Below are 27,998 nucleotides of genomic sequence, written 5' to 3' on the forward strand. Positions count from 1 at the left end.
GTCTGGAAAAAATATTATTGTGAGCTGTGTCTCCCTCTAGTGTGTAAATACATTTATGTTAATTCTACCTACATTGGTGTTGAAAAATTGGATAATGAACGACTTGTTTTTCCTCAATAAACTGAATAATTTTAGATTTGAGGAGTTTTCAGTACTTATTTGTCCCATTTTGACCACATTTGTCAGCATTAAAATGTAAATTTGATTTGCCAAGACCCGTTTTCTGTATATCAAACGAAAAGCCTAATTTACGAGAGTCACCGAAGGTAGCATTTTAAAATGGCTAACTTTAGCAACAATTATCAACAATCATCGATTATTGTTAGTCAATATTCCCCATTTTTACTATAAAACATGAATTTATAGACACATATATGCTGTCTACTTTTATATTTTAACGTTTGAATAAAGTTTTAATCGTTTTACATCCCTAAATGTCAACAGAAACAAGGGTTATAGTGAAGAATTATGCTAATGCTGTGATTAAGATAGCATTAAGAGGTTTCAATGAAGATTATTTTTGCTAATTATGTTTTTTTTCCCCCACCAAGTCAGGAAGTGGAAACTGGAATTTCTGTGAGCTGTGTCTCCCTCTAGTGTGTAAATGCACACAGTGTTTGTTAAATTCAAGCCATGCCATTGTTGTTATGTGATTTTTTATTTATAACGGTGCTTTCTGTTTTTTGTTTGTTTGTTTTAACTGAAAAATACGCATACTCATTTAACACACTTTCGATCAAATTCAACAGTTCCTGTAATGTTAATTTAAATCTACTTAAATTTGCTGAAACCAGATTCTGTATATTATGACGCGGCTAATTTACAAGATTTACCTGAAGGCAGCATTTAAGAAGCAAAGAAGCAGCCGTTGCTAACTTTAGCTAAACTTGTCAGGTAAGATGCCACATTTTGTGACCATAAAACATGAGCTTATAGACACAAATATGCTATCTGCTTTTATATTTTAACGTTTGGATAAAGTTTGAATGGTTTTACATCAATGAATGACAACAGAAACAAACGTCGTTAAAAGAAACATGCTAATATTGTCATTAAGCTAAAGAGTTGTCAATGAAGATTATTTATTCCAATAACAGAGTGTAAGTAATCATTATCTTCTGAGCTGAGTCTCCCTCTACAGGGTTAATACTTTTGTGTATTTTTCCTACTTTGAACAAATATTATTTTTTAACCACTTGAAACATACAAGAACCTGTTGTTGTTTTGCATATAATAGTATTTATTCATTGTGTATAAGTTTGCAGACATGTTAAGTTAAAGCCTGTCGGAATACAAACAGGAGCAGTAATCGTAAAACATTATTAAGAGCTATTTACACAGACAGTTCAATATTCCCACTTTGTACAGAGATATTGAATGAGAACATACAGATCTATCTTGTAGCAAATTAGGTTGTAAGTAGCAAAGTATTAATTAAAAAATATAGTTGCAGCAGTACAGTAGCCGTGTCCACTCATGAGCATTTCATTTCAGCTTTGCGTTTGCTGTTGTCTGTTAACATTTAAGCTATGGCAAAAACAACATCTTTTGTGATACATGTACATTTTTACTGCCATATACTGCATTATGGTATTGTAGCTGTTCTCTACTGTCAGTTTTATAGTGAAATTACTGTAAACATACATTGGAATGTCAGTAACATTGATTGGTTTTTGCAACAGTCTCTGATATTTTCCATCAAATGCACTGGTGATTATCTTATAGAGTAAGAGCACAAGTAAATCGGTCAATATTGTACATTTAAAAACTACGAAATGAGACATTTTTAAAGCAAGAATATTTGGTGATTTGCAGTAATGGCTCTCATTTAAACATCTTATTAACATGTTAATCACATTGTCACTGTGTGTTACGTGAATCCATTTCTTTATAGGTCAACAACATGCAACCAGACATCACCACTGCAAGTTATTTGCTGTGATGGGGTTTAGTGAAACGTGGCAAAAAACGTTTTCCTTTTACCGGTCCAGTCCTACATCCCCTGACTATGGCAACGTCGGCAACAACAACAAGTAACATCTTCTCAGGTAAATTTTTTCAGATAAATTATTTCACTTCTCTGCTCCATCAAAGAATTTCATTTTCTCAGAGTGCACAGAGTCTCTGAGTCGTTGAATGGACGAAGCCGTCTCACCTGAGATTGGCTCAGAAGAGTCAAACACACGCGTGATTTGTTTAGTTATAACAATCGTTTCTCCGCTCTGACCTACTCCACTTGACGTTTTGCTAGCTACGTGCCTCTCAAACACAGTTTTCTTGCCACTTTGTGATTCTTCCACACTCCACGATGCAGCTTCGTTCGCTTGAGATTCTAAAGGGAGGCCTTCGACTGACTGGATTTGGACAGGAGTTAGTAGTGTGGCGTGTTGAGCTTCCGGGGTTGCTTGTATATTTGTTGTAATGATGTGTATTTTTCCAGATTGCAGTTGGAGTGTGTCTTCTGAGGAAGACGAAACTCCGGATGACAGAATGGTGATTTTCTCAGGCAAGTTGGGCACCTCTGGGATCAGCTCAGTTCTCGTTGTGGAAGTAATGATGTTACTGTGCATTTCTCCAAGCCCAGCAGCAGTATTGGGATCAGAGTATTTGACAGTTACCTTAGTTGGAGAAGATAAGGACAGACCAGCATGCTCGCTGGTGATTGCAGAGCTGATATCAGCAAAAGCATCTGATGACTGGACAGAACCTGAGGGGCTTAGTTCATCATTGCCTGTTTCTCCAGTTGGGCTGTTTTCATCCTTTTGATTGTCTTCTGAAATCTTGGGCTGCTCTGATGGGGAAGACAGGCCGAACTTGGGGAATTTGAACCAGCCGGTCCTCTCAGGACTTTTGGTAGTCTCTTGCTTGGTTGTTATTTCTTTTGCCTCCAACTGCTTTTCCAGTGTTTCATGAACTTCCTTAGGCGTTTCAGATTTGTCTTCGTCCACTTTTGGAACATCAAATTCAACATCAATCGTCTTGAGAATATCACCAAATGATTTCAGTGTCAATTTTGGAGATTTACTCTCTCCTTTCGGCTCAACTTTCAGTTCCGATTCTTTATCCTCAGTGTCAACAGGGGAATATTCATCTTCTGGTTTAGGTTTTGAAAAACTTAACCGTGGCATTTTAAAGGATGGCAGTTTGAATTTACTTGGAGATACAAGACCCACACCATCAGTCTCTGTTTTTGCTGTGTCAGAACTCGATTCTTTAGAAACGTCTGTTTTAATATCAAGACTTGGACCTTTTATGGTCACTGAAACATCCTCCTTTGCTCCATCAGTCTCAGGTACTTCTGCCTTAGGTGTTTCTGTGGTAACATCATAAGAGGCGCTGCCAAATTTTGGCATTTTAAGTGTTGGCATTTTAAATTTTAATGGCGATCCTCCAACATCTTTTGAATTAGCTTCAGCCTCAGAAGCTTTAATGTCAACATCAGTTGAAAATTCTTTGACTTGAGCTTCGGAGAGTTTGGCCTCTGCTTTAACTTCTGGCAGTGTGATGTCTACATCTTTTGTTGATTCATTTAAACCAACTTCAAGTCCTTTAGCTTTTGGTTGTGAAATACCAAACTTTGGCAATTTAAATGCTCCTCCTTGTCCATCCTGTCTAGCTTCAATCTCAGTCACTTTAATATCCATTTCAGGGTGTTTGACTTTTACTTGTCCCTCTGAAAGGGAAACATCAACCCGTGGAACCTCAGCACTCAGTTCGGTTTCTTTACTGCTTGACTTTGAAAATGAAAATCTAGGCAGTGAAAATCTGGATTTTTTCAAATATGTGTCAAGTTCTGCTGCAGGGGGCTCTTCCATGGCAACACCCCCTGAAGATTCTTTGACTTCAACATCTGGTGAAGAGACTTCCACTTTGGCTTCTGGTGATAACACATCGCCTTTGGGTGTTTCAAGGTTGACATCAGCATCAGGGGCTTTACCACTTGTCCTTGAAAGTGAAAATTTAGGAAATGTCCAGTTTGGTCTTTTCTGCTTGGCTTCAGCCTCAACTGTTGGAGCATCAGGTACTGAAGCAGCTCCCTCAGCTTCTTTGTCCTCAGCTGTGGGTAGTTTAACTTCAGCTTTGGCTTCTGGTAGTGTCACATCTACATCCTTCTTTGGTAAAGTTAAATCAATGCCGGGCCCTTTGACTTGAGGCCCAGAAAATCCAAGACTTGGAAGTTTAAACTTGCTTCCTTTTCCCTCTAGTTCAGTTCCTGTAGTTTTTACATCTACTGATGGACCTTCAATGTCAATGCTGGGTGCTGTAATTTCAACTGCAAGAACCTCCTCAGGAATCTTAATGTCAGCTCCATCTATTTTAATGCCTTTATCCATATCAGGTACTTCTGCTGTTACAGATGGAGTGCTGACCCCAAATTTGGGAAGTTTGAATGTTGGCATTTTAAACTTTGATGGTGATCCTTCTTTATCCTTCACCGTCATCTCAGGTGCTTTCATTTCAACTTCAGCAGAAGGTTTTTTCAGTTCAGCATCAGGGACTTTGACTTCAGCTTCAGCTTTCGGTAGTGTCACATCTACATCTTTCTTTGGTAGAGTTAAATCAATGTTGGGCCCTTTGAGATGAGGCCCCGAAAATCCAAGACTTGGAAATTTAAACTTGCTTCCTTTTCCTTCTAATTCAGTTCCTGTAGTTTTCACATCTACTGATGGGCCTTCAATGTCGATGCTGGGTGCTGTAATGTCAACTGCAAGAACCTCCTCAGGAATCTTAATGTCAGCTCCATCTATTTTGATGTCTTTGTCCATATCAGGTACTTCTGCTGTTGCAGATGGAGTGCTTACCCCAAATTTTGGAAGTTTGAATGTTGGCATTTTAAACTTTGATGGTGATCCTTCTTTATCCTTCATCTTCATCTCAGGTGCCTTAATTTCAACTTCAGCAGAAGGTTTCTTCAGTTCGACATCAGGGAGTTCGACTTCAGCTTTGGCTTCCGGTAGTGTCACATCTACATCCTTCTTTGGTAAAGTTAAATCAATGCTGGGCCCTTTGACTTGAGGCCCCGAAAATCCAAGACTTGGAAATTTAAACTTGCTTCCTTTTCCTTCTAGTTCAGTTCCTGTAGTTTTCACATCGACTGATGGACCTTCAATGTCGATGCTGGGTGCTGTAATTTCAACTGCAAGAACCTCCTCAGGAACTTTAATGTCAGCTCCATCTATTTTGATTCCTTTGTCCATATCGGGTACTTCTGCTGTTGCAGATGGGGTGCTGACCCCAAATTTTGGAAGTTTGAATGTTGGCATTTTAAACTTTGAAGGTGATCCTTCTTTATCCTTCATCTTCATCTCAGGTGCTTTAATTTCAACTTCAGCAGAAGGTTTCTTCAGTTCAACATCAGGGAGTTTGACCTCAGCTTCAGCTTCTGGTAGTGTCACATCTACATCCTTCTTTGATAAATTTACATCAATGTCGGGCCCTTTGACTCGAGGCCCAGAAAACCCAAGACTTGGAAATTTAAACTTGCTTCCTTTTCCCTCCAATTCAGTTCCTGTAGTTTTTACATCAACTGATGGACCTTCAATGTCGATGCTTGGTGCTGTGATTTCAACTGCAAGAACCTCCTCAGGAACTTCAATGTCAGCTCCATCTATTTTGACACCTTTGTCCATATCAGGTACACTCTTGCTGATCTTTGGAGTAGGACCTCCAAATGTGGGTAATGTGATGGTTGGCATTTTAAGTTTTGATGATGAGACTTCAACAATACCTGCTTGAGCTTCAATCTCAGGTGCCTCAATTTCTACTTTGGCAGAGGGTTGTTCTATTTTAACATCCGGCAGTTGAACTTCAGCTTTGATTTCTGGGAGTACAACATCTTTGTGTGTTTTTGATATGTTTAAATCTTTCACTTTGGGCATTGTGATACCAAACTTTGGCATTTTAAACTTACTTTCCTGACCATCTAATTCTATTTCACCATCTGATGATTTCAACTCAATGTCAGGTTGTTTAACCTCCACATTACCTTCTGCAAGAGAAACGTCAACTTTCGGCAGACTGACATCAACTTCGGGCTCTTTTATACTTTGCTTTGAAAATGAAATTTTGGGTAAGGAAAACCTTGGCTTTTTCAGTTTTGCAGCAGTGTCTACTGAAGCTGACCCCTCTATTGTATCTTTGATGTCAGCAGCTGGAAGATCCATGTCTGTTTTTGCCTTTGGTAGTTTAACGTCAACTTTAGGGACATCAAGGTTGGTATCATCCTCAGAGGTCTTACTACTTGCCTTTGAAAATGAAAATCTTGGCATTGTCCAGCTTGGCTTTTTCAGTTTGGCTTCACCTTCTACTACTTGTGCCTGTGGTATAGTAAATGAACCTGTGGGCTCTTTCATTTCAATATCAGGAAGTTCCGCTTTAGCTTCTTGTAATTTTAAATTTTCTCCATCCACCTTCAAGTCTTTGTCCATATCAGGTAATTCCACACTAACATGTGGAGAAGCAGCTCCAACTTTTGGTAATTTTATTGTTGGCATTTTAAATGTTGATGGTGATCCTTCAATATTACTTGTCTGAAGATCAATTCCAGGAGCTCCCACTTTGACAGAAGCATCTTTCATTTCAGGGAGTTTAACTTCAGCTTTGGCTTCCGGTAGTGTCACATCTACATCTTTCTTTGGTAAAGTTAAATCAATGCCGGGCCCTTTGACTTGAGGCCCAGAGAATCCAAGACTTGGAAGTTGAAACTTGCTTCCTTTTCCTTCTAGTCCAGTTCCTGTAGTTTTCACATCAACAGACGGACCTTCAATGTCAATACTTGGTGCTGTAATTTCAACTGCGAGTACCTCCTCAGGAATCTTAATGTCAGCTCCATCTATTTTGACACCTTTGTCCATATCAGGTACTTCTGCTGTTGCAGTTCCAACCCCAAATTTGGGAAGTTTAAATGATGGCATTTTAAACTTTGAAGGTGATCCTTCTTTATCCTTTATCTTCATCTCAGGTGCCTTAATTTCCACTTCAGCAGAAGGTTTCTTCAGTTCAACATCAGGGAGTTTGACTTCAGCTTTGGCTTCTGGTAGTGTCACATCTACATCCTTCTTTGGTAAAGTTAAATCAATGCTGGGCCCTTTGACTTGAGGCCCAGAGAATCCAAGACTTGGAAGTTTAAACTTGCTTCCTTTTCCTTCTAGTTCAGTTCCTGTAGTTTTCACATCGACTGATGGACCTTCAATGTCGATGCTGGGTGCTGTAATGTCAACTGCAAGAACCTCCTCAGGAATCTTAATGTCAGCTCCATCTATTTTGATGTCTTTGTCCATATCAGGTACTTCTGCTGTTACAGATGGAGTGCTGACCCCAAATTTGGGAAGTTTAAATGATGGCATTTTGAACTTTGATGGTGATCCTTCTTTATCCTTCATCTTCATCTCGGGTGCTTTAATTTCAACTTCAGCAGAAGGTTTCTTCAGTTTGACATCAGGGAGTTTGACTTCAGCTTTGGCTTCTGGTAGTGTCACATCTACGTCCTTCTTTGGTAAAGTTAAATCAATGCTGGGCCCTTTGACTTGAGGCCCAGAGAATCCAAGACTTGGAAATTTAAACTTGCTTCCTTTTCCTTCTAGTTCAGTTCCTGTAGTTTTCACATCTACTGATGGACCTTCAATGTCAATGCTGGGTGCTGTAATGTCAACGGCAAGAACCTCCTCAGGAATCTCAATGTCAGCTCCATCTATTTTGATGTCTTTGTCCATATCAGGTACTTCTGCTGTTACAGATGGAGTACTGACTCCAAATTTTGGAAGTTTAAATGTTGGCATTTTAAACTTTGAAGGTGATCCTTCTTTATCCTTCATCTTCATCTCAGGTGCCTCAATTTCGACTTCAGCAGAAGGTTTTTTCAGTTCAACATCAGGGAGTTTGATATCAGCTTTGGCTTCCGGTAGTGATACATCTACATCTTTCTTTGTTAAAGTTAAATCAATGCTGGGCCCTTTGACTTGAGGCCCTGAAAATCCAAGACTTGGAAATTTAAACTTGCTTCCTTTTCCTTCTAGTTCAGTTCCTGTAGTTTTCACATCGACTGATGGACCTTCAATGTCGATGCTGGGTGCTGTAATGTCAACTGCAAGAACCTCCTCAGGAATCTTAATGTCAGCTCCATCTATTTTGATGTCTTTGTCCATATCGGGTACTTCTGCTGTTACAGATGGAGTGCTGACCCCAAATTTGGGAAGTTTAAATGATGGCATTTTAAACTTTGAAGGTGATCCTTCTTTATCCTTTATCTTCATCTCGGGTGCTTTAATTTCAACTTCAGCAGAAGGTTTCTTCAGTTCGACATCAGGGAGTTTGACTTCAGCTTTGGCTTCTGGTAGTGTCACATCTACATCCTTCTTTGGTAAAGTTAAATCGATGCTGGGCCCTTTGACTTGAGGCCCCGAAAATCCAAGACTTGGAAGTTGAAACTTGCTTCCTTTTCCTTCTAGTTCAGTTCCTGTAGTTTTCACATCGACTGATGGACCTTCAATGTCAATGCTGGGTGCTGTAATTTCAACTGCAAGAACCTCCTCAGGAATCTTAATGTCAGCTCCATCTGTTTTGATGTCTTTGTCCATATCAGGTACTTCTGCTGTTACAGATGGAGTACTGACCCCAAATTTGGGAAGTTTAAATGATGGCATTTTGAACTTTGAAGGTGATCCTTCTTTATCCTTCATCTTCATCTCAGGTGCTTTAATTTCAACTTCAGCAGAAGGTTTCTTCAGTTCGACATCAGGGAGTTTGACTTCAGCTTTGGCTTCTGGTAGTGTCACATCTAAATCCTTCTTTGGTAAAGTTAAATCAATGCTGGGCCCTTTGACTTGAGGCCCAGAGAATCCAAGACTTGGAAGTTTAAACTTGCTTCCTTTTCCTTCTAGTTCAGTTCCTGTAGTTTTCACATCTACTGATGGACCTTCAATGTCGATGCTGGGTGCTGTAATGTCAACTGCAAGAACCTCCTCAGGAATCTTAATGTCAGCTCCATCTATTTTGATGTCTTTGTCCATATCAGGTACTTCTGCTGTTACAGATGGAGTGCTGACCCCAAATTTGGGAAGTTTAAATGATGGCATTTTAAACTTTGAAGGTGATCCTTCTTTATCCTTTATCTTCATCTCGGGTGCTTTAATTTCAACTTCAGCAGAAGGTTTCTTCAGTTCGACATCAGGGAGTTTGACTTCAGCTTTGGCTTCTGGTAGTGTCACATCTACATCCTTCTTTGGTAAAGTTAAATCAATGCTGGGCCCTTTGACTTGAGGCCCTGAAAATCCAAGACTTGGAAGTTGAAACTTGCTTCCTTTTCCTTCTAGTTCAGTTCCTGTAGTTTTCACATCTACTGATGGACCTTCAATGTCAATGCTGGGTGCTGTAATTTCAACTGCAAGAACCTCCTCAGGAATCTTAATGTCAGCTCCATCTATTTTAATGCCTTTGTCCATATCAGGTACTTCTGCTGTTACAGATGGAGTGCTGACCCCAAATTTGGGAAGTTTAAATGATGGCATTTTGAACTTTGATGGTGATCCTTCTTTATCCTTTATCTTCATCTCAGGTGCTTTAATTTCAACTTCAGCAGAAGGTTTCTTCAGTTCGACATCAGGGAGTTTGACTTCAGCTTTGGCTTCTGGTAGTGTCACATCTAAATCCTTCTTTGGTAAAGTTAAATCAATGCTGGGCCCTTTGACTTGAGGCCCAGAGAATCCAAGACTTGGAAGTTTAAACTTGCTTCCTTTTCCTTCTAGTTCAGTTCCTGTAGTTTTCACATCTACTGATGGACCTTCAATGTCGATGCTGGGTGCTGTAATGTCAACTGCAAGAACCTCCTCAGGAATCTTAATGTCAGCTCCATCTATTTTGATGTCTTTGTCCATATCAGGTACTTCTGCTGTTACAGATGGAGTGCTGACCCCAAATTTGGGAAGTTTAAATGATGGCATTTTAAACTTTGAAGGTGATCCTTCTTTATCCTTTATCTTCATCTCGGGTGCTTTAATTTCAACTTCAGCAGAAGGTTTCTTCAGTTCGACATCAGGGAGTTTGACTTCAGCTTTGGCTTCTGGTAGTGTCACATCTACATCCTTCTTTGGTAAAGTTAAATCAATGCTGGGCCCTTTGACTTGAGGCCCTGAAAATCCAAGACTTGGAAGTTGAAACTTGCTTCCTTTTCCTTCTAGTTCAGTTCCTGTAGTTTTCACATCTACTGATGGACCTTCAATGTCAATGCTGGGTGCTGTAATTTCAACTGCAAGAACCTCCTCAGGAATCTTAATGTCAGCTCCATCTATTTTAATGCCTTTGTCCATATCAGGTACTTCTGCTGTTACAGATGGAGTGCTGACCCCAAATTTGGGAAGTTTAAATGATGGCATTTTGAACTTTGATGGTGATCCTTCTTTATCCTTTATCTTCATCTCAGGTGCTTTAATTTCAACTTCAGCAGAAGGTTTCTTCAGTTCGACATCAGGGAGTTTGACTTCAGCTTTGGCTTCCGGTAGTGATACATCTACATCCGTCTTTGATAAACCTAAATCTATTTTGGGGCCTGTTACCTTTGGCATAGTGATTGCAAACTGTGGCGTTTTAAATTTGCTTCCTTTCTCATCAACTTGAACTTCACATTCTGGTGGTTTTATATCAACTTTTTCCTCTTTTATTTCCACCTTTCCTTCTGGAATAGCAACATTCACATCTTGAAAACTGACATCAGCTTCTGGAGACTTAACACTTGATTTTGAAAAAGAAAATCTGGGCAATGAAAATTTTGATTTTTTCTGTTTTGCTTCAATCTCAACACCTGCCTGTAGCTCTAACGCAGTACCGGCCAGTGACTCTTTGACTTCAACATCTGGCATATCCACCTCAGCTTTAATTTCAGGAACAGGAAAATCTGCATGTGGGATAGATTTGTGAATCTCAGCTCCACTGATTTCCATCTCTGTATCTGATTCAGGTACATCAGCAGTCATGTGTGGCACAGTGGCACCAAATTTGGGAAATTTGAAACTTGGCATTTTAAATTTTGATTGTGATGCTTTCACACTGCTCAACGGAGTGTCAGTGTCAACAGTTTTGATTTCCCCTTTCATAGAAGGAACTTTAATGTCTGCACCAGGGAGACTAACATCTGCTTTGGCCTCTGGTAGTGTGATTTCCACATCTGTCCTTGCATCTCCTTCAACTTTAAATTTTTCAAGTTTGACCTCAGGTTTTGCTTCTGGAAATGTCACATCAACATTTGTTTTTGCTAAGTTTAAGTCAATTTCAGGCCCTTTTGGCATTGTGAACCCAAACTTTGGCATTTTGAAATGACCTCCTTCTCGTTCAAGTTCACCATCAGTCTGCAAAGTTTTGATTTGGACTTCAGGTTTTTTAACTTCCACTTCTGCCTCAGGTATCAAAACTTCTGCTTTCCCAAGACTGACATTGATTTTAGAGGCTTTGACCTCAGCTACATTCTCGGGCAAAGTGATGTCTGTTTCTTTCTTTGGTAAGCTTACATTTATTTCAGGCCCTTTGACTTGAGTTGAAGAAAGACTTAAACTTGGCATTTTAAATTTTGAAGAGGATCCTTCTATATCTTTAGCTGCAACTTCAAGCTCAGGAGCTTCAATTTCTGCTTTTGCAGAAGATGATTTCACTTCAACATCAGGGATGTCGATGTCTGCTTTAGCTTCTGGTGTGAAATCTACATCTTTCTTCGACAGGTTAAAATCAAATTCAGGGCCTTTCACTTTTGGCATTTTTATTCCAAACTTTGGCATTTTAAACTTCCCGCCATATTTTTCAGTGTCATCTGCTTTAACCTCTGCATCAATTTTAGTGGATTCTGGAACTTTGACTTCTGGAACTTTTATCTTAGCATCTATAGTTGAAACATCTACTTCTCCAAGATCAGCCTTCGGAAGTTTGACATCAGAGTCTTTCTTTGGTAAGCTGATATCAATTTTAGGTCCTTTTACCTTTGGCCGAGAAAATCCCAGTTGTGGCATTTTAAACTTGCTTCCTTTTACGTCATGTTCGGCTCCTTCTGTTGAAGGACTTAAAACCTCAATGCTGGGGGATTCGATGTTAACTGCAGGCCCCTCTACTGAAATATTAATGTCAGCTCCGTCTATTTTTACATCTTTGTCCATACCAGATATTTCCACAGAGGTGCTTGTAGTTTCAGTTTCAAGTTTTGGTAGTTTAAATGTTGGCATCTTAAATTTGGATGGTGACCCTTCAGCATCTTGGTGAACTGGAAACTCTGGGGCTTTGGCCTCTAGATGTAAAGCAGGCTCTGTACATTCAACATCAGAAAGTTTTACTTCTGCTTCAGCTTTAGGCATTGTTGTTGTGATGTCTTTTTTTGATAAGCTTAAATCAATTTCTGGACCTTTTACTTTTGGCAGTGATATTCCAAATTTTGGCATTTTGAACTTGCTGCTCTTTCCATCAATGTCAGGTGCTGTTGACTTCACATCAACAGTTGAACCTATAGTATGAGTCTCTGCTGTTCCCATGTCAAATCCTTCTTCACTTGCTTTCAGCTCTCTTTCAGGAATTTGAGTGTCTTTGATTTTAGTAGATACTTCAGCACTGACGTTTGAAGTTGCAATCCCGAATTTGGGCATCTTGAAAGATGGCATTTTAAATTTTGATGGTGATCCATCTGTATCCTTTTCTGCAACTTTAATTTCAGGAGCTTTAATTTCTACTTTATCATAGGATTCCTTTAGTTCAACATCAGGGAGTTGGACTTTCCCTTTAGCTTCTGGTAGCATCACATCCACATCTTTCTTTGATAAGTTTACATCAAATTCAGGCCCTTTTACTTTTGGCACAGAAATTCCCAACTTTGGCATTTTGAACTTGATTCCTTGTCCATCAGATTCACCTTCAGTCTTGACTTCCACTTCAGGTTTTTCTACTTCCATCTTTTGCTTTGGAATAGAAACATCTATGCTCCCAAGAGTAACATCATTTTCAAAAGCTTCTGGGAGTTGGACCTCAGCCTGAGCATCTGGTAATTCGACATCTGCATCTTTCTTTGACAAGCTTAACTCAAATTCAGGACTTTTTATTTTGGGCATTTTGATTCCAAATTTTGGCATTTTGAATTTACTTCCTTGCACATCTGGGTCCCCTTCCAACTCTAGAGGTTTTGTTTCCAGTTCAGGCTTTTTGACCTCCAACGTTTGCTCTGGCAAAGCAACATCTGCACTACCAATTGTAATGTCCATCTCAGGAGCTTCTGGGAGCTGGACCTCACCTTTAGGCTCTGGTAATTTGACATCTGCATCTTTCTTTGAAAAAGTGAAATCAAGTTCAGGGCTTTTTATTTTGGGCATTTTGATTCCAAATCTTGGCATTTTGAACCTGCTTCCTTGCACATCTGGGTCACCTCCCAAATCTAGAGGTTTTGTTTCCAGTTCAGGCTTTTTGACCTCCAGTGAAGAAACATCTGCACCACCAAGTGTAATGTCAGTTTCAGGGATATTCCCAGGGCTGAGTTTGACCTCAGCCTTTGTCTCTGGTAGTGTGACAGCTACATTTTTCTTTGATGGGCTTGAATCAATTTTTGGTCCTTTCATCTTTGGTATGGAGATGCCAAGATTTGGCATTTTAAACTTGCTATTTTTTCCTTCTCCTTCAGGAGATTTTATGTCAATGCCGTCAAGGTTTGTATCCTTATCTCTGTCGGGAATATTTACATTGATGTCTGGAGTTGTTGCTCCAAATCTGGACAGTTTAACTTTGTGTTCTTTAGCTTCAACATCTTTTACTTCCCCTTGGATGTCTGGAATTAAAATGTCTGCCTTTGGTTTTGCATCCAGATGAACATCAACACCTGTAAACTTAATTCCGCCATCGCTTTTGGCTGGTGAACCATCCACTGAATCAATAAATTCAATGCCGTCGATTTCTGGTATTTTGACATCAGACACAGCTCCTCTAATCTGCACCTTTTCCTCTTGCCATGTAAGATTTTCTTCTTTTGCTGCATCACCTTTTTGCTCTGAGACTTTTTGTTTTGGCAAATGAATTCCAATGTCTGGAATCCTTATGTCTGGTTTTGTTATCCCTAAGCTTGGCATTGTTATCTTTGCCTTTGATTTCTTATCTGATTCTTTAAAGATTGTAGATTCATATTCAAAGCTGGCACCATCTGTGCCTTGTGTTTGTTTTGTCTGAAGGATGAATGTTTCTTGTGCAGTTTCTTTTCCAGGTATGATAATATCTTCTCTATTATAGCTCTCAATTTTAATCTGTTTCTTGCTTTCAGTGATTTTGTGCTCCTTTTGAAATTTTTCAAAATTTGCTCTAGTCTCAGTTAAAAGTTCCTCTGAGATTAGATCAGTAGATGTGATGTTTGGTAGTTTGACTGTCGTCTTGGAGCTTTGTGGAGAGGCAGTTATGTCAAACTTCCTGAAGTGTGCCTCATGTTTTGTCTTTGTATCCACAACTTTAGTCGGAGTTTTCACTGATATTCTTTGTGCATTTGCGTCTATCACAGTAATTTCTTCAGGAATAGGCACCCCAGATGTATCGACTTTAGGCAGCTTATATCCAGGCAGTTTTGAAACAGCCTCTTTCACACTGTCAACATCAATTGACAGTTGTACAGCTTCAGCTTGAATGTCTTCATGTTGTCCTTTAAAAAAAGCCTTCGGCTCTTTAATTCCTTTGGCTGTGGTCCTCCTAGACCTGTCTTCCATGCCTGGGATCACAATGTCTTCACGTTTCGGAAGCTGTGCGCTCTTTGACAGTCTCTCATAAGGATCTTCTGTACCGTCGGTCGTGAATGACTCAATTTTAGTTGTGAATTCTTGAACATTTACATTCACTTTTTGTATAGCTCCCTCGTTATCAATGTCACTTAAACCTATTTTAGGCAATTTGAATCCTGTTTCTTGCTTTTGTTTGCCTTTCTTTGATTTTTGTTCACTTTTCTTTGGAGATTTTTGTATAAGCATAACATTAGACACATCCAGTTCCACCTTGGGTATATTAATTTCCATCTTTGATGTTGGCGTTGTTGAGATAATTTGGGTGTTGGTGTCCAGTGCAGGTTGATCTTCGAACTGTTTGGTGGGTGACTCAAGGCTTTGGATGGTATCTGGCTTTTCAGTTTCAGGTTGATCTGCTATTTCAAAACTTGCACCCAGTGTCTTGAGCCTTTTTGGTGAGGATTTTGCTTTTGCATCCTTCTTGTGTGGTTTGTCCTTCCCGAGGAGTTTCATTTTTAACTCAGACCTTTCTTTTTTCTTTTTCTTACCATCAGGGGACTTGACACCAGGGGGCGTTTCTGGATCTGCCAGTGCCACATTCAGATCGGCTGTTTTCAGTGTGCTGTCAATAGTTATGAGTTCCACCTTGTGTTGACCGGTTTGAGCTTCATGAAAGTCATCCATTACTTTCACATCTTCTGTCACATAGACTTGTGGTATTGCTCCTGAGGGGCTTTCAAGGCACTCAGGGGAAATCATATCTGATGTCTGATGAGTGTCAAAACTGATCTGGCCTGTTGTTGGTGCCTCTGTGTCCTGGTCTTCAGAGGAACTTATGCGGCCTCTCTTTTTCAGAGCAGGGAGCTTCATTTTATGCCTCTTCTTGCCTTTGAGAGCATCTTGAGATTTTATAGGTGACTCGGTGTCACTTGTCGTTGGGCTAAGCTCGAGCTTCCTCTGCTCATCAGCCTCCGAGGAACTGTGAGATCTCGTAAAACGTGATTTTCGTCCCTTTCCAAAGGAGGAGAACTTGGGCCAGGAAATGCGGGCATCTCCACGACTCTTGGTTTTCCCTTGCTCCCTCATCTCTGGAGCGTAGAGCTCTTCCTCCTGCGAAGCAACAGAAACATGCAATGTCAGTTTTACCACCAAGACTGACCATCACAAAGAATTTGAGAAGACAACTTGAAAACAGTTACAGGGATGATGTCAGATCCGACGGCGGCTTCAGTGTCTGCGATGTCTGGTTTGCGTTTCAAGCAGAGCTTTACTTTGTAAGCCTGAGCGTGCTCCAGAATTTGAATGGCATCCTCGTATGACACATTGTCAAAATACACAGTGGCACTGAGAAGCTGATCACCTGAATGAACAGAAGAAAATATTTCAGGTATTGTGGAACTCTTCAATGAATTTAGAGTAGTTAGATGGAGAAAAGGAATTAGAGGAGGGGTATTAAACTGATTTTAGTTCTGGGGTCACGTACAGCCCAATTTAATCTCAAGCAGGCCGGACCAGAAACACAATGACCAATAAATAAATACAACTACCTGGAATTTCTTGCAATTTCGTCACATTGCTGTCATCTACAGTTAAGTCCTGGGTCTCAGTGTTACTAAAACATTGTGACCCATAGTGAACAAACTGGGAACTGCAGTTACTTTTATAGAAAAATTGCAGTTACTGTCATCTATGTAATTTTATAACTGTAATTTACCTAGTCGGCCAGATTGGACAACGCTGAATTAGAAGAATTCATTTATTTCACATTCAGATTCAGACTTTATTAATCCTACCGGATAGAATCAATGGAAAAATGATCAATATATAGATAAATAAGGGAGATTTGACCAGTAACATTACCAAAAAAAGAAGATTATAAAGAAGTTAAGAGACGAATCGCAGAGAAAATAAAAGATTTTAAAAGGTCTTACAGACAAGTGGAGTGTACCGACAATCAAAGAGCAACAGAGAAAATTCACTGGCAAGCACATGACCAGGAGAAGACAAAATGTTGGTTGCTTTCCTAAAAGTTTGTTGGTCAAGCCCCTAAATTTCACTCCTGTGATCTTGGAATGTCTTGTTATAATGTTGTGCAAGCCTTTTTTCACTTAATTAGAGCTCTTAGTTTTCACTCTACTTTAAAACTGAACTCTCCAATTGAGTTTATTTTCTTGCATTTGCAGGCATCCTGACATCTTATAGTTGACTCTTCCAGCTTACCTTCTTTCAGTTTCAAACTTTTTGATGCAGGTGACTCCGGTACCACTTGCTTAATGAAGATTCCATCTTTCCCTCCGCCACCATAAACGAGACCCTCTGCACATCCCTCTTTGGCTGTTTTCACGATCACCTCAGACTCGGGGCTGTGAACCTCCTGCCAAACAAAAAAGCGACAGTCATTTTACTTTAATCCGTATGGTGCTCTGCTGCACCACAGCCTGGAGGAATTCACACAAACAGAGAGGAGAAGGTGGGAACGTCTCACCTTTAGTTTACTCATCTTTGGGGTCGAGCGCTTTTCAAACATGGACCCGAGCCCAGACTTTTTAGTTTTCTTTCCACTCCCACTCTTGAGTTGTGGGTCATGCTCTAGTTCACACTAAAACAAAAAGAAGAAAAACACATTTAATACTAAATATAACATTTTTCATTTGCCATAAAAGGTTTAATTATATAATAATTTGTGTATTATTTATATTTGTCCAACATCAAATGTATCTTTGTTGAGTTAATCGAGAAGAAAACAAATGTTCAGATGGTGATTGTTAAATAACCGTAGACATATACTAACAAAATAATATAACATGTTGAATTTAAGAACTTTTTACACCAGCAAACATTAAATAGTTTTGTTTCTGCAGTTACTATAAGGCTGTTAAGGAAGGAAACAAACCAACAGAACATAAATCAAAGAGTTAGTTTAAGGTGTGGACCAGTAGGTGAGAATTTATTTCAAAGCAGCTGCCAAAGATACGACACACCTTCCTTTAATGTCATGTTTGTGTCAACACCGCTATGTACGCTTCTCTAGGTGTATTTACACACTGTGATCATAAGTTCAAAATGGGTAGCCGCATATGTGACTGTAAAGCATTTTGAGTACCAAAAGGTAGAAGTGCGCTATATAAAAACAAGATCAAATAGCATTAAAGGATATCTAATTAAGCAGCTTGTGGAATTGAAGAGTTTGTTTCAAAGTGGCTTTCATGCTATATAATTTCACTGCTTCACTCCAATAACATCTTCTTCAATCGTCTTCAGTTTCACTGCCTACTTTTAGTCGTTTAATGACCATTTTCTGACATACATCCCTCTCTGTTAAGCTAAATCCACTCATGCTTATTATTTCTAATTTCATTTACGTATGCCCTGAGCAGCACAGATTGTTTAATCACATCAGATGTTTTTCTTTTGCTCTTGCATCCGATACTGTAAGCAGGTTAGGTTTTGATCTGTGAATATTAGCGTGATTCCTGATTGTGTTTAAATTGTAAGTAAGCACACAGCTTGTCTAGCTGCCTGTTTATTGTGTAGCATATGTGTGTTTGATGTACCTCACTGTCGCCGTATTTCTCCGTTTCAGGAAACTCCTCGACGGGCGATGAGCCTTGTGGCCGTGGTCTCTCCCCCTCTGTGAACTGGGACGGTTCATCACATATCTGCATGGATGCAAGGTCGATCAACATGAGGTAAAAAACATTTCTGGGACTTTTAATTGTTATTTTTTTAAGCCTAAACAGCAAATCCTCCTCTTCAGCTGCAATCAAAAGTGTGTAGCTGTGTCGGTAGCTTGAACAAAAGGTGCAAAGAAAACTGGATCACAAAGAGTGTGATAACACTTTGCCAACCAAAGGCAGAACTGACTGGGTGTTTGGTTATTTGGCGTTTAATAATTGTCACATTAGTGGTGTGTTTCCAGGTTGGCAGCCGTGGCCAGTCTAAAAAATAATTCTCTTAATTAAACCTAAAACAGAAATTATCCAAAGACAAAACATCTCCCTCCGTTGCTACGCCGATGACACACAAATCTACCTCCCCCTCACTTCTCAAAGTCAGACTGACATCACCCAAATAAAAATAAAAAAACAGTTACGAAGACATCAAAGACCGGTTGGCTCAGAACTTTCTTCACATCTTTCTATTGCTACTGATACCCTCTATATCACACCATATGCAGAGAACCTGGGTGCCTTGTTTCACAGTAATTTAAGTGTCAACAGGTATGTAAATACCGTTGTCAGGTCCTTTAGCTCAGAACCATGTCTAAAATCAGGCACCTCCTGTCACCCTCCATCCAGGCTGGACTACTCCCTCTACTCAGGTATTACCCAGACCACCACCTCCCGTGTCCACCCGGTGCCACCCGGTTATTCAACAAGGTCAAAGAAGCAAAACCACATCACTCCCATTCTCGCATCATTACACTGGCTCCCCGTTCATTTTAGGACACACTTCAAAAGTCTTCAGCTTGTTTATAAATCCCCCCATGGTCTCGCCTCTTCATATATCTCTGAGCTTCTCACCCCTCGAGACTTTTAAGAAGCACTTTAAGACCTATATTTATTCCTTGGCTTTCAATTGCATTTGTGTTCCTGTTTTTATGCTTTCATCCGGTCACCCTGCTGTTAATGGCTTTTCATTTGTCAATAAATTGATGTCAATCTGTATTTTACATGTTTTATCTGGCTTGTTGAATGTGAAACACTTTGCTGCGAATGCTCTTTGTTATTAAGGTGCCATATAAATGAAATAAACTTAAATTAATAACTGGTGATTTCAATCTAGTGCTGCCATCATGTCACGTGAGTGTCAGGTGTGCACCACCCATAGATAAACTCAATAGTATAACAGTATCATCTAAAATATTAATTCTAACAAATGCTGATATACACTTTTAAGTTGATTATTGTTCATAAATAAATCTCCAGTGACTTATTTGGATGGGAATGAGATGAAAAGTCACTCACTGAGTCGTCTTCTGTAGCTGCCTCTGGTCCCCGGAGCCTCCGACCAGCTCCTGTTCACAAAAACATAAAAACCTAAATAACATCTTCAATAACAAGATCTGTCCTGGACATGCAAGTAAACTGTGTTATCTCTTCAATACGTTGCTCGCTGATAACTAGATAAATGGAAAATTGCATTAGGATATTTTAGTCTGGAGCGGAGCAGCTGAAGAAAGTTGCTACAGAAGCTACAAGTATTTGTCGCAGGAAACTTTTCATAAAACTCTCACAGAAAAGAATACGGTGTTGACTCAACAACATTAAGTATGTAAATATTTAAATGCATTTTGAATAAAAACTACGCTCTGTTTGAACGAAACACACAAATTCACATCCCGCTGTTAATCCACGTTTGTGTTTTCAGGGGAATAAGCCGAGACTTCCACCCAGTCTTAGTCCTGGCTGTTGTTTTCTGTCTCAGAGACACCGGAGCCGATCATAAGACTATTTAGAGTTCTTCCTGGCAATAATTCCCCACAGAGACCTCCTGCCTCCTTTGTCTGTTAAGTGATCCACGGTATTGATCCAGAGATTAGACTCAGCAGCCTCTCAGCTCAGCCTCTCACCGCTGCCAAAACGGGAAAGTCTTGACTCCAGGTGAATCTGGATGGATTATTATTATTGTTACCTGCTCTGATACCCAACCTCCGTTTGATTAGATTCCTTTTTAAAGTGCCCCTTTTATTCCGGCCATCGTGATAAGATCATTGCGTGAGGATTGCAAACGATATAGATCGTTTAATAGACAGATTAGTGTCTAATAAGACTTAGAAATAGAGTAATGTCCTTATCAGTACACATTTCCACATTTTTGGTGGCTGCAGAGCCTCTATTGATAAAAGCTTTAATTTATGAGGAGGCCACTGATCAACTGCACTTAAATAATTTCCATGATTAATCTTTTTGTACTGATGCGTCACTGATAAACTGTGGGACTAAAGTGCAAACTTGGCAAAGCACTAAACACCCCATCTCACTGTATAACATATATATCAAGAGGATCGGTGAGTCCTTTCACAGTAAGCATGTGTAAAACTAAATTTATTTAAAAGCAAATTAATGATGCAAAGCACAATTTAACGTTTAGGCATTCTCTTAAACACTTAAAACTGTCGTAAATTAAAGGTTTGATTATTTAGACGTGCTGAAGCACGCGCATCATTTGCACATATTTACACAATAGCACAATATATTTCCTCAGCTCACCCCACCCACTGTCTTACAGTAATGTATGTCATGTGAAGAGCTCTTACTGTGCAAGTGCATTAGAAGGCAGTCGAATCAAGACGGCTTAAAAACTTCCTACGGTGTCAGGGTGTGTTTCTTCCTCAAGGTTGATACTTTAAAACAGTTCTTAAGACATTACAACTCTTCTGTCTATGACAGACAATCAAATATAAAACGCATTCTTTTGACACCAAAAGAAGAAAGACACACCTCATTCTAGATGTTTTGGGGAAACAATAATCATAAAAGTCTTAGATTGTAAGAATGTCACTGGTAAGACCCTCTGCACATCCATGCAGAGAGCGGTAAGAACTGCTCACATACCTGCTGCTGCTGCTTGTTTCAATTCCAGGAAGAAAACCGATGTGTTAATAAGACGTTGACCAAACTGCCCTTAAGCATTCCTGTGTGAGTGTGACTACCAAAGTGGCTAAAGTGGTTTGTTCAGTCTGAGATGGACAAAGGAGGCGGGACACTTTTTGGTTGCACTCATACCTTGTCTGAAGTTGTGTAACTCCTAAACTGAGTTAAGTGTTTTCTTAAAGTCCTCACGATCACTTTGGTTTAGAGATTTAACTCTTTAACTCCACATGTTCCCTCCCACACATTCACATTTAACTCTGATTGAACCTGCCCTACATGTTATTATTACGTTTAAAGAGTTTAAATTACGATTTTTATGACTTGTAAACAACTTCTTAACCTGTTAAATTCACATTAAAGTTATAGTTATGGTGATATTACCTATGATTTAATGCCTGTGCAAAAACAAATGTAGTACTTTTGATTTTCATAGTCCAGTTAGAAGTAATGAACAAATAGTTTTTCAATAGATTTTAGGGGTGGGAAAAATGATCCATATTGCAATATATCACAGTATTTTTTCTTCCAATACAATATTGATTTTAAAAGAAAAAGAAAAAGTCATGTTTTGGGCACATTGTGAATAACTTCCGCCCCTCCACCACCACTTTTTCTCTACAAGCGTAATGAATTGTAAATGGATAATTTGGACTAATATTGTTTTTTGACTCAATTTGTCACTGTTGTCTGATGTACATATATGTAACATAAATTTTAAGCTGTACTTAAAATTTCTCAGTGAATTATGTAGAATATTGCAATATATATCACAGTATCATAATATCGCAATAATGTATTGTATCGTGACTCAAGTATCGTGATACGTATCGCATCGTAAAGTCCTAGCCAGTAACAACCCCTATTAAAATCTGGAGAACTTTAAGGACCACCCTGCACCATGTCGTTATTTATGCAGAACAGGTGGGTTACCTACACATTCTCCCTGTATAGTTGTCATAAATGGACAAATTAGCTGTAGACTCCAAAAATGTTTCTTGTACCAGGCTATTTTATTTCTGCTGGCATTTTAACACAGAGGTCTCCAGGAATTGACTCACTTTTAAAACCAGTCTCTAGTGGCCATTGGAGGAACTCCATTACATTTCCCCTTTATTTTTGGCTCAACCAGAAATCTGTTGAATCGATAACCATTAACTGTTGATAGTCCATCAACTAATTGGAGGCTAATTTTGTTGTTCACAGATTCAACTCCACCGCACTAAGATGACATGTGTGACTACATCACCCTTACTCTTCTGTCCATCACCACATAAAGCCCCACCCAAACAGATTTGATTGAGCTGACCAATGTTTAATCCAACGTTTCATTGTAAGTGTACCAATGTTCACAACAAAGAGAAATGTAGGGAATAAGAATATGTAAGAATAAGTAGGAAATTAGAATCTACACATCAATGTAAAAATTATATAGAAATATATAAAAATATGTACAATAATAAGTGAACAAGTGTTCCGAGTTGTTGCTCTATAGCATCATTGAATATGAGGTATTGCACAGCGGGAAATTATTGCACATGATGAGTCCAGAGTTCAATTAATATATAAGGAAATCTGTACAAGTACACTACCGGTCAAAAGTTTTAGAAGACTCCAATATTTCTTACTTTTTTGTTTTTTATTGAGATATGTAGTTTAATGTCTCGTTTAGACCAAAGCATAGACCAAATAAACAATTGAAGTTAAAAATAATAATAATGGAATCAATATATAACCCAAAATAGTTCTTCCCAGAAATGTGCGTAGGGAGCTTTGCTTTCACTCTCCTGTCCAGTTCATCAGAAACCAGCTCCGTGGGGTTAAAGTCTAGAGACTGGGCCATGGTCCACTCCATGTTTTGAAGCTTTCCATCTTGTTTTTATCCTGAGGTAGTTCTGGTAGAGCTTGGAAACTAAAGTTTTGGTTCCTTGTACTGATGCTGTTCTAAAGCCTTTGACTAGTAGTGAACATGAGTTATTGCACAATATTAGCATAAATATGGGTTTTTGCACAGAAGGAATTTATCCAACCAACTGACACTAGAACACATTGTCACTTTGTGCCAAAGCATTCCCCTATCTGAAACCACCGTCAGAGGACCCAGCTCCACGCCTTGCGGATCACCGGTCTGGTCAGTCTGTTGACGTCCGCTACCCTCGGCCTACAGACTGAACACACTGATTTGCAAGACCAGTGACATTGTGGGTGTGAAGCTAATAATTCCAGGCTAATAATTAATTACACATTGCTCTGGTAAACTGACTGTTTTTTTACCATAACAATGGCCCAAAGGATGTGATTTGACCCGTCAGATCTTTCAAATTGAAATTCTAAAACTTTGCAGCTGGTGGAACTTAAAAAACTTTGTTTATGACCAAGGATTAACATAACTAATGGCATGTCCATCAGCCTCAGGTATACTTAGTGTTTAGAGCTAATTAGTGAATGTTAGCATTCAAACAGGCTAAGCTAAGATGGTAAAATTGCTACGTGAAGATGCAGATAAGGCTAGAATCTAATGTAGCGTCAATCATCTTGCGTGCATGTTCATAAAATGCATACAGGTCAAAGTTCAGATAAGAGGCTTCAAACTAGGAAACGTGAAGTAGTTTGACATAGTGAGGAGATGAAATAGTGAAAGAAAAGTTGTGGAGACACATAAAACTTTTGCTTTGAAACGCCCGGTACACATCAGACTTCTACAGAATTCTCGTCTACTTTAGCTGTGGAGTCTTCAGGAAGTTAAGCTGAACAGATTTAGTTTCATTGAATTAAGCAGAGCGCCTGGTTCCTCGGGGCTGAGAAGTGTCATGCGCCATGTCTCCTTTAGAAGTGAACGGTGGCGTCTGAGTGTGTGCAGTGCATTTAAACCCTTTACTGAAACGGCTGCATGATGTATTCCTCATATTATTCACCACTTCATGTGGGCGTATGTCCAGTATTCCTGCCCCGACTATGGCCAAGCTCCACGTGGAAACTCCTTTCTCAAATATTTGTCATGTGGGCGATGCAGAGGCCCTGATAGCAACTCTCTCTTATGAATAAAAAAATGTCAGAATAAAATATGTTACTGTTATCACAAGTTATCATAGATAGTAAAAAGTCAAAGAGCTGCAGCCAAATGCTCTGATTTGGCTTTGATTGCAATTTCACTGCACGTGTATGAAGCTGGAGTCTTTTGGTGCATGATTCATGGATTTGGGTGTAGCTCGTCTGGTGGCACTTGGTCTCAGACGCCAACAAACTGTACCATAAAATAAAAAACTGCAATTCTATAAAAATAAATTCTGCCCGTGCATTAGTTGATTGTCCTCAGCTCATCTCTTACATAATGACCTCCAGTTTGTGTTTCCTGTTTAGAAGCACCTGAAGCCCCCCCCACCCCCACCCTCTCTCCGCTAAACTAATATAATGTAATACAGCTCGTTATTTGTGCTCTTAGACTCGGATTCTGCTCTTTTTTTGTGCGTGTGTGTTTGTGCAACAGATAGACACAAGCTCCTTTCACTGGAGGACAGTTTGCTTGGATCCAATTCATAATGAGATTTGAGTGAAGCAAAAGAGGAGGGGGGGGCAAACTCAATTAGATTTTCTGCATGGATTATATGAACATGAGACTGCAAAGGCGCATGCTTTCAATCTATTAATCTGTTGCAAAACTTACAGCGAGTTTCATCACAGCTCGGGCATCTTAATCAGGCCGAGTTCCCACGACGTGCAGATAAACACACAGAAACACTGAGGCGAGGCACGGCGCTGGATAAATAAATAAATTAGAAACCACACCACTGCTCAGTGTTTGTTTTGAGCACCGAGAAACTCAGATTTCAACAGGCGCGTTTGAGTTTGATGTTCGTGAGAGTGAAGTTCTCGGTGATAAATGAAAGTTATTGAAATTTTATAGGAGTTTAGATTTTATAGCTGCAGAACAAGACAGAAAGTTCATACTGTAATATAATTATATCTTTGGATTTTATTCATTTTTAAAGTAGATTCCTTGCAATTTATAGTTTGTAAATGTCCTATAAATGGTCTAAAAGTAAGTCTGAATGAGATGCTTCATCTTGTTGTCTGTCTGTTTTTGTCTGTACTGCGTCATTCTTTGGCCAATAAAAATATTTTGCAAAAAATCTTTTAAAAAAAAAATCTGAATGAGGAAAAAAATCATGTCTCTACTATCATGCACCCGTTCTGCTGCACTTTAGCTACAGAATGGAGTTTGATGAATGTTATGATGTTAGAATGTGTAAAACAACGGGGAGAAAGACTTTTTCAAGTGTTTATAAGAAAATCTAACTTAGAAATCAACTTCTCTCCACAGACTCCAGGCCTGTGTGGCTAATCATGCTGATCAAATATGAATTAATACACAAAATAAAACAACAGACCACCAGTTATTGAAATAATGAAGAAGTGAATGACTCCCAGCTAGAAACTAAAGCACAGATCGACTCAGCAGTGGCAGCAGCCACACGTATAAACTATTGAAAGGAAGTAAAGATTGATTCCAGGGGAGGATTTGTCCGACTGAGGCTGATGGTCTGTAATGGATCTGCTACAAGGCTCCACTGTTGAGCAAATCAGCCACCTGTCTGGACCTCTTCCTAGTTTCCATCTCTCTTTCATTCCCTCTCTCTCTCTGACCTTGAGCACATCTCCTGAAGCCTCTCAGGGCTCGGGTTTAATTAAAGGCGACAGCTGAGTTAAGGGAGGAGAGTCGTAGGAAATAGAAGCGACTCAGGCTTATTTTTACATCCAGCGTCAAACCTTAACAAATGATGTAATGTGGTCTTTATCGCGCTGCTGTATCCATTAATCCCAAACACGTCTTTATGCCTAGTCTCCTGAACCCCACTGTGTCATCTGTCATGTTAATGACTCATTATAGCTCATTTTATTATCGTCATTATTTAAAGGACGCCCACCACAAAGAAGACTGATCGTACTTTTTACAACTCTGAATTGACTGCTGATGCACCAGAAAACCTGTATTTAAAGACAGAATCGATCATACCTGCAAAATTATTTAAAAGTCCCCTTCAGAAGAAAGTTAAATCCCTGCATTTCATACTCTCATCATCATAAATTTGAAGAGTATGGATATAAACTTTCCTTTAACTACGGTACATACGTTTGATTTTAAGAATCAGTTTATTTAATAACATCACTTTTATTTGCAGTTCATACTTTTATCCCGATAAGAAGCAACACATCTGTTTTTCTTTTTTTTCTTTCTCCAGCATAATTTGAAGATTAGAGGCATCATTTCTTACCTAACTGACTGCAGCGCCTAAATTTGGTTTGCCTCCAGATATGTGATCGAATTTGGAATCACATTAAGCATTTGTAAGAGTCCGCTTTGCACCAACCTCATCTCCGTCTGGTTTATTTAAGCCTTGAAAAAAAAATCTAAATTAAGTTAAAAAGAAATGTTTGATCTTTTTGGTTGCTGCAGGAAAACTAATGAAACGTTATAGACGGATAAAACCTGGAGCTTTAAAGTTTAAATTTGTCTTTTTTTTCTTTTTTTATGCCACTGTAGGGATCCTATAGTTGAGTAGGATTGTTTGTTAATTTATTTGTTAATTTTTATCTCTACGCTCAAGAAGTTAATCTCTCGCAACTATTTATTTTTTATTTTTTTTGCAATTTTCTGATTTCATCTTTGCTGAACTGCGTCAGTAACCGAAGTGTCTGTTTTCCCTGTTTTTCAGCCCTGGCTCCAAACACACACACAGCTGCGAGGAAGGGGGAAGGCTTCCCGACATCCTCGATGATGACATCTTCAAACACTCTGCAGACACACCCAGCTCTCACTGCAGGTCAGCAACGCAACTCATCAGCATCAGCACCGGCCGCCTCTCTCACACTCTCTGCTGTTCGTTCTCAGACACAATCCCTCATAGACACACACTACTGCACTACTGCACTACTGAACCCTGCTGCCGAATCGGTGAATTGCTCAGACAAAAGTCACGTAGAGGTAAAAAAAAAAACAGATGATAGAGTAAAGAGAGTGGTGCCCACCCGTCGCTGACGAGGCAGCGTGCCAGTTGGGGAAAGCCAGATGGAAACAGTCGCACATGATGATGCGGTGGTGGCGGCGGCGGCTGCAACAGCAGAGATGAACGGGACGGAGGTGGAGGGTTAGGCAGGTGCTGCTGCTGCTGCTGCTGCTTCTCCTCTTTCTCCTCTTTCTCCTTCGTCCCCCCCCTCCTCCTCTCTCCTCCTCGTCCTTGAGTTGCCCGTGTGCGCAGCGAAGGGATGATTTGCAGAAATAACCAGAGAGAGGGGATGAGATGCAGATGCAGGGAGCTCGATGCTGCCGTCTCAGAGCCGTCCACGGAGTGAAGGAAACTCCCTCGTCTGCCCCGTAAACATGGACCTCCAGCGCAGCACGCTAACTTAATTATGGGAGGAGCTGCTCCCAACCCCCCCTCAACAAACACAGACACATCCCTCAGTTCTCCTTCCACTCCTCCTCCTCCTCCTCTTCCTCTTCTTCTTCTTCTTCTTCTTCTTCTTTTCAGTTTTGGTCATTGATTGGCCTAATCTGACAAGGACGAGCACAATGTCAGCTTCAGTGTCCAGTACAGGACAGTTTCTTGACGTGGAGCCCTAATTTAATTTGTCACTGTTTGTTTAAAACCCACTTCGTTGTGCGGCGCGTTAGAGTTCAGCCACAGTGTGTCAT

General features: G+C 39.7%; 1 protein-coding gene across 2 annotated transcripts; it reads right to left on the reverse strand.

The window, feature by feature from the left end:
• Nucleotides 1–1,219: 1,219 nt before the first annotated feature.
• On the reverse strand, nucleotides 1,220–27,900 carry LOC125023911 (neuroblast differentiation-associated protein AHNAK-like). Of its 2 annotated transcripts, none has more exons than XM_047611479.1 (7): nucleotides 27,332–27,900; nucleotides 19,679–19,728; nucleotides 18,266–18,370; nucleotides 17,197–17,310; nucleotides 16,932–17,085; nucleotides 15,911–16,071; nucleotides 1,220–15,821 (listed from the first exon to the last, which is right to left on the reverse strand). In XM_047611479.1, exons 1-7 carry the CDS (start codon nucleotides 27,387–27,389, stop codon nucleotides 2,073–2,075), a joined length of 14,391 nt encoding a protein of 4,796 aa, XP_047467435.1. In that variant the 5' UTR covers nucleotides 27,390–27,900; the 3' UTR covers nucleotides 1,220–2,072. The 2 variants fall into 2 exon arrangements, with proteins under 2 accessions (XP_047467435.1, XP_047467436.1); XM_047611480.1 differs by lacking the exon at nucleotides 27,332–27,900 and adding an exon at nucleotides 21,269–21,351.
• Nucleotides 27,901–27,998: the final 98 nt, after the last annotated feature.

The sequence above is a fragment of the Mugil cephalus genome, chromosome 17 (genome assembly GCF_022458985.1).
Source record: "Mugil cephalus isolate CIBA_MC_2020 chromosome 17, CIBA_Mcephalus_1.1, whole genome shotgun sequence".
Taxonomy (NCBI): Eukaryota; Metazoa; Chordata; class Actinopteri; order Mugiliformes; family Mugilidae; genus Mugil; species Mugil cephalus.

Bases quoted from the DNA above. Each gene is read 5' to 3' on its own strand.
- LOC125023911 (XM_047611479.1), bottom strand. From the start codon at position 27,389: ATGTGCGACTGTTTCCATCTGGCTTTCCCCAACTGGCACGCTGCCTCG. The intron at 19,729-27,331 runs GTGGGCACCACT...TTTTGTGAACAG, and splicing joins CGCTGCCTCGTCAGCGACGG to GAGCTGGTCGGAGGCTCCGG. The intron at 15,822-15,910 runs GTAACTGTTTTC...GTTGCTTCGCAG, and splicing joins TCGGATCTGACATCATCCCT to GAGGAAGAGCTCTACGCTCC.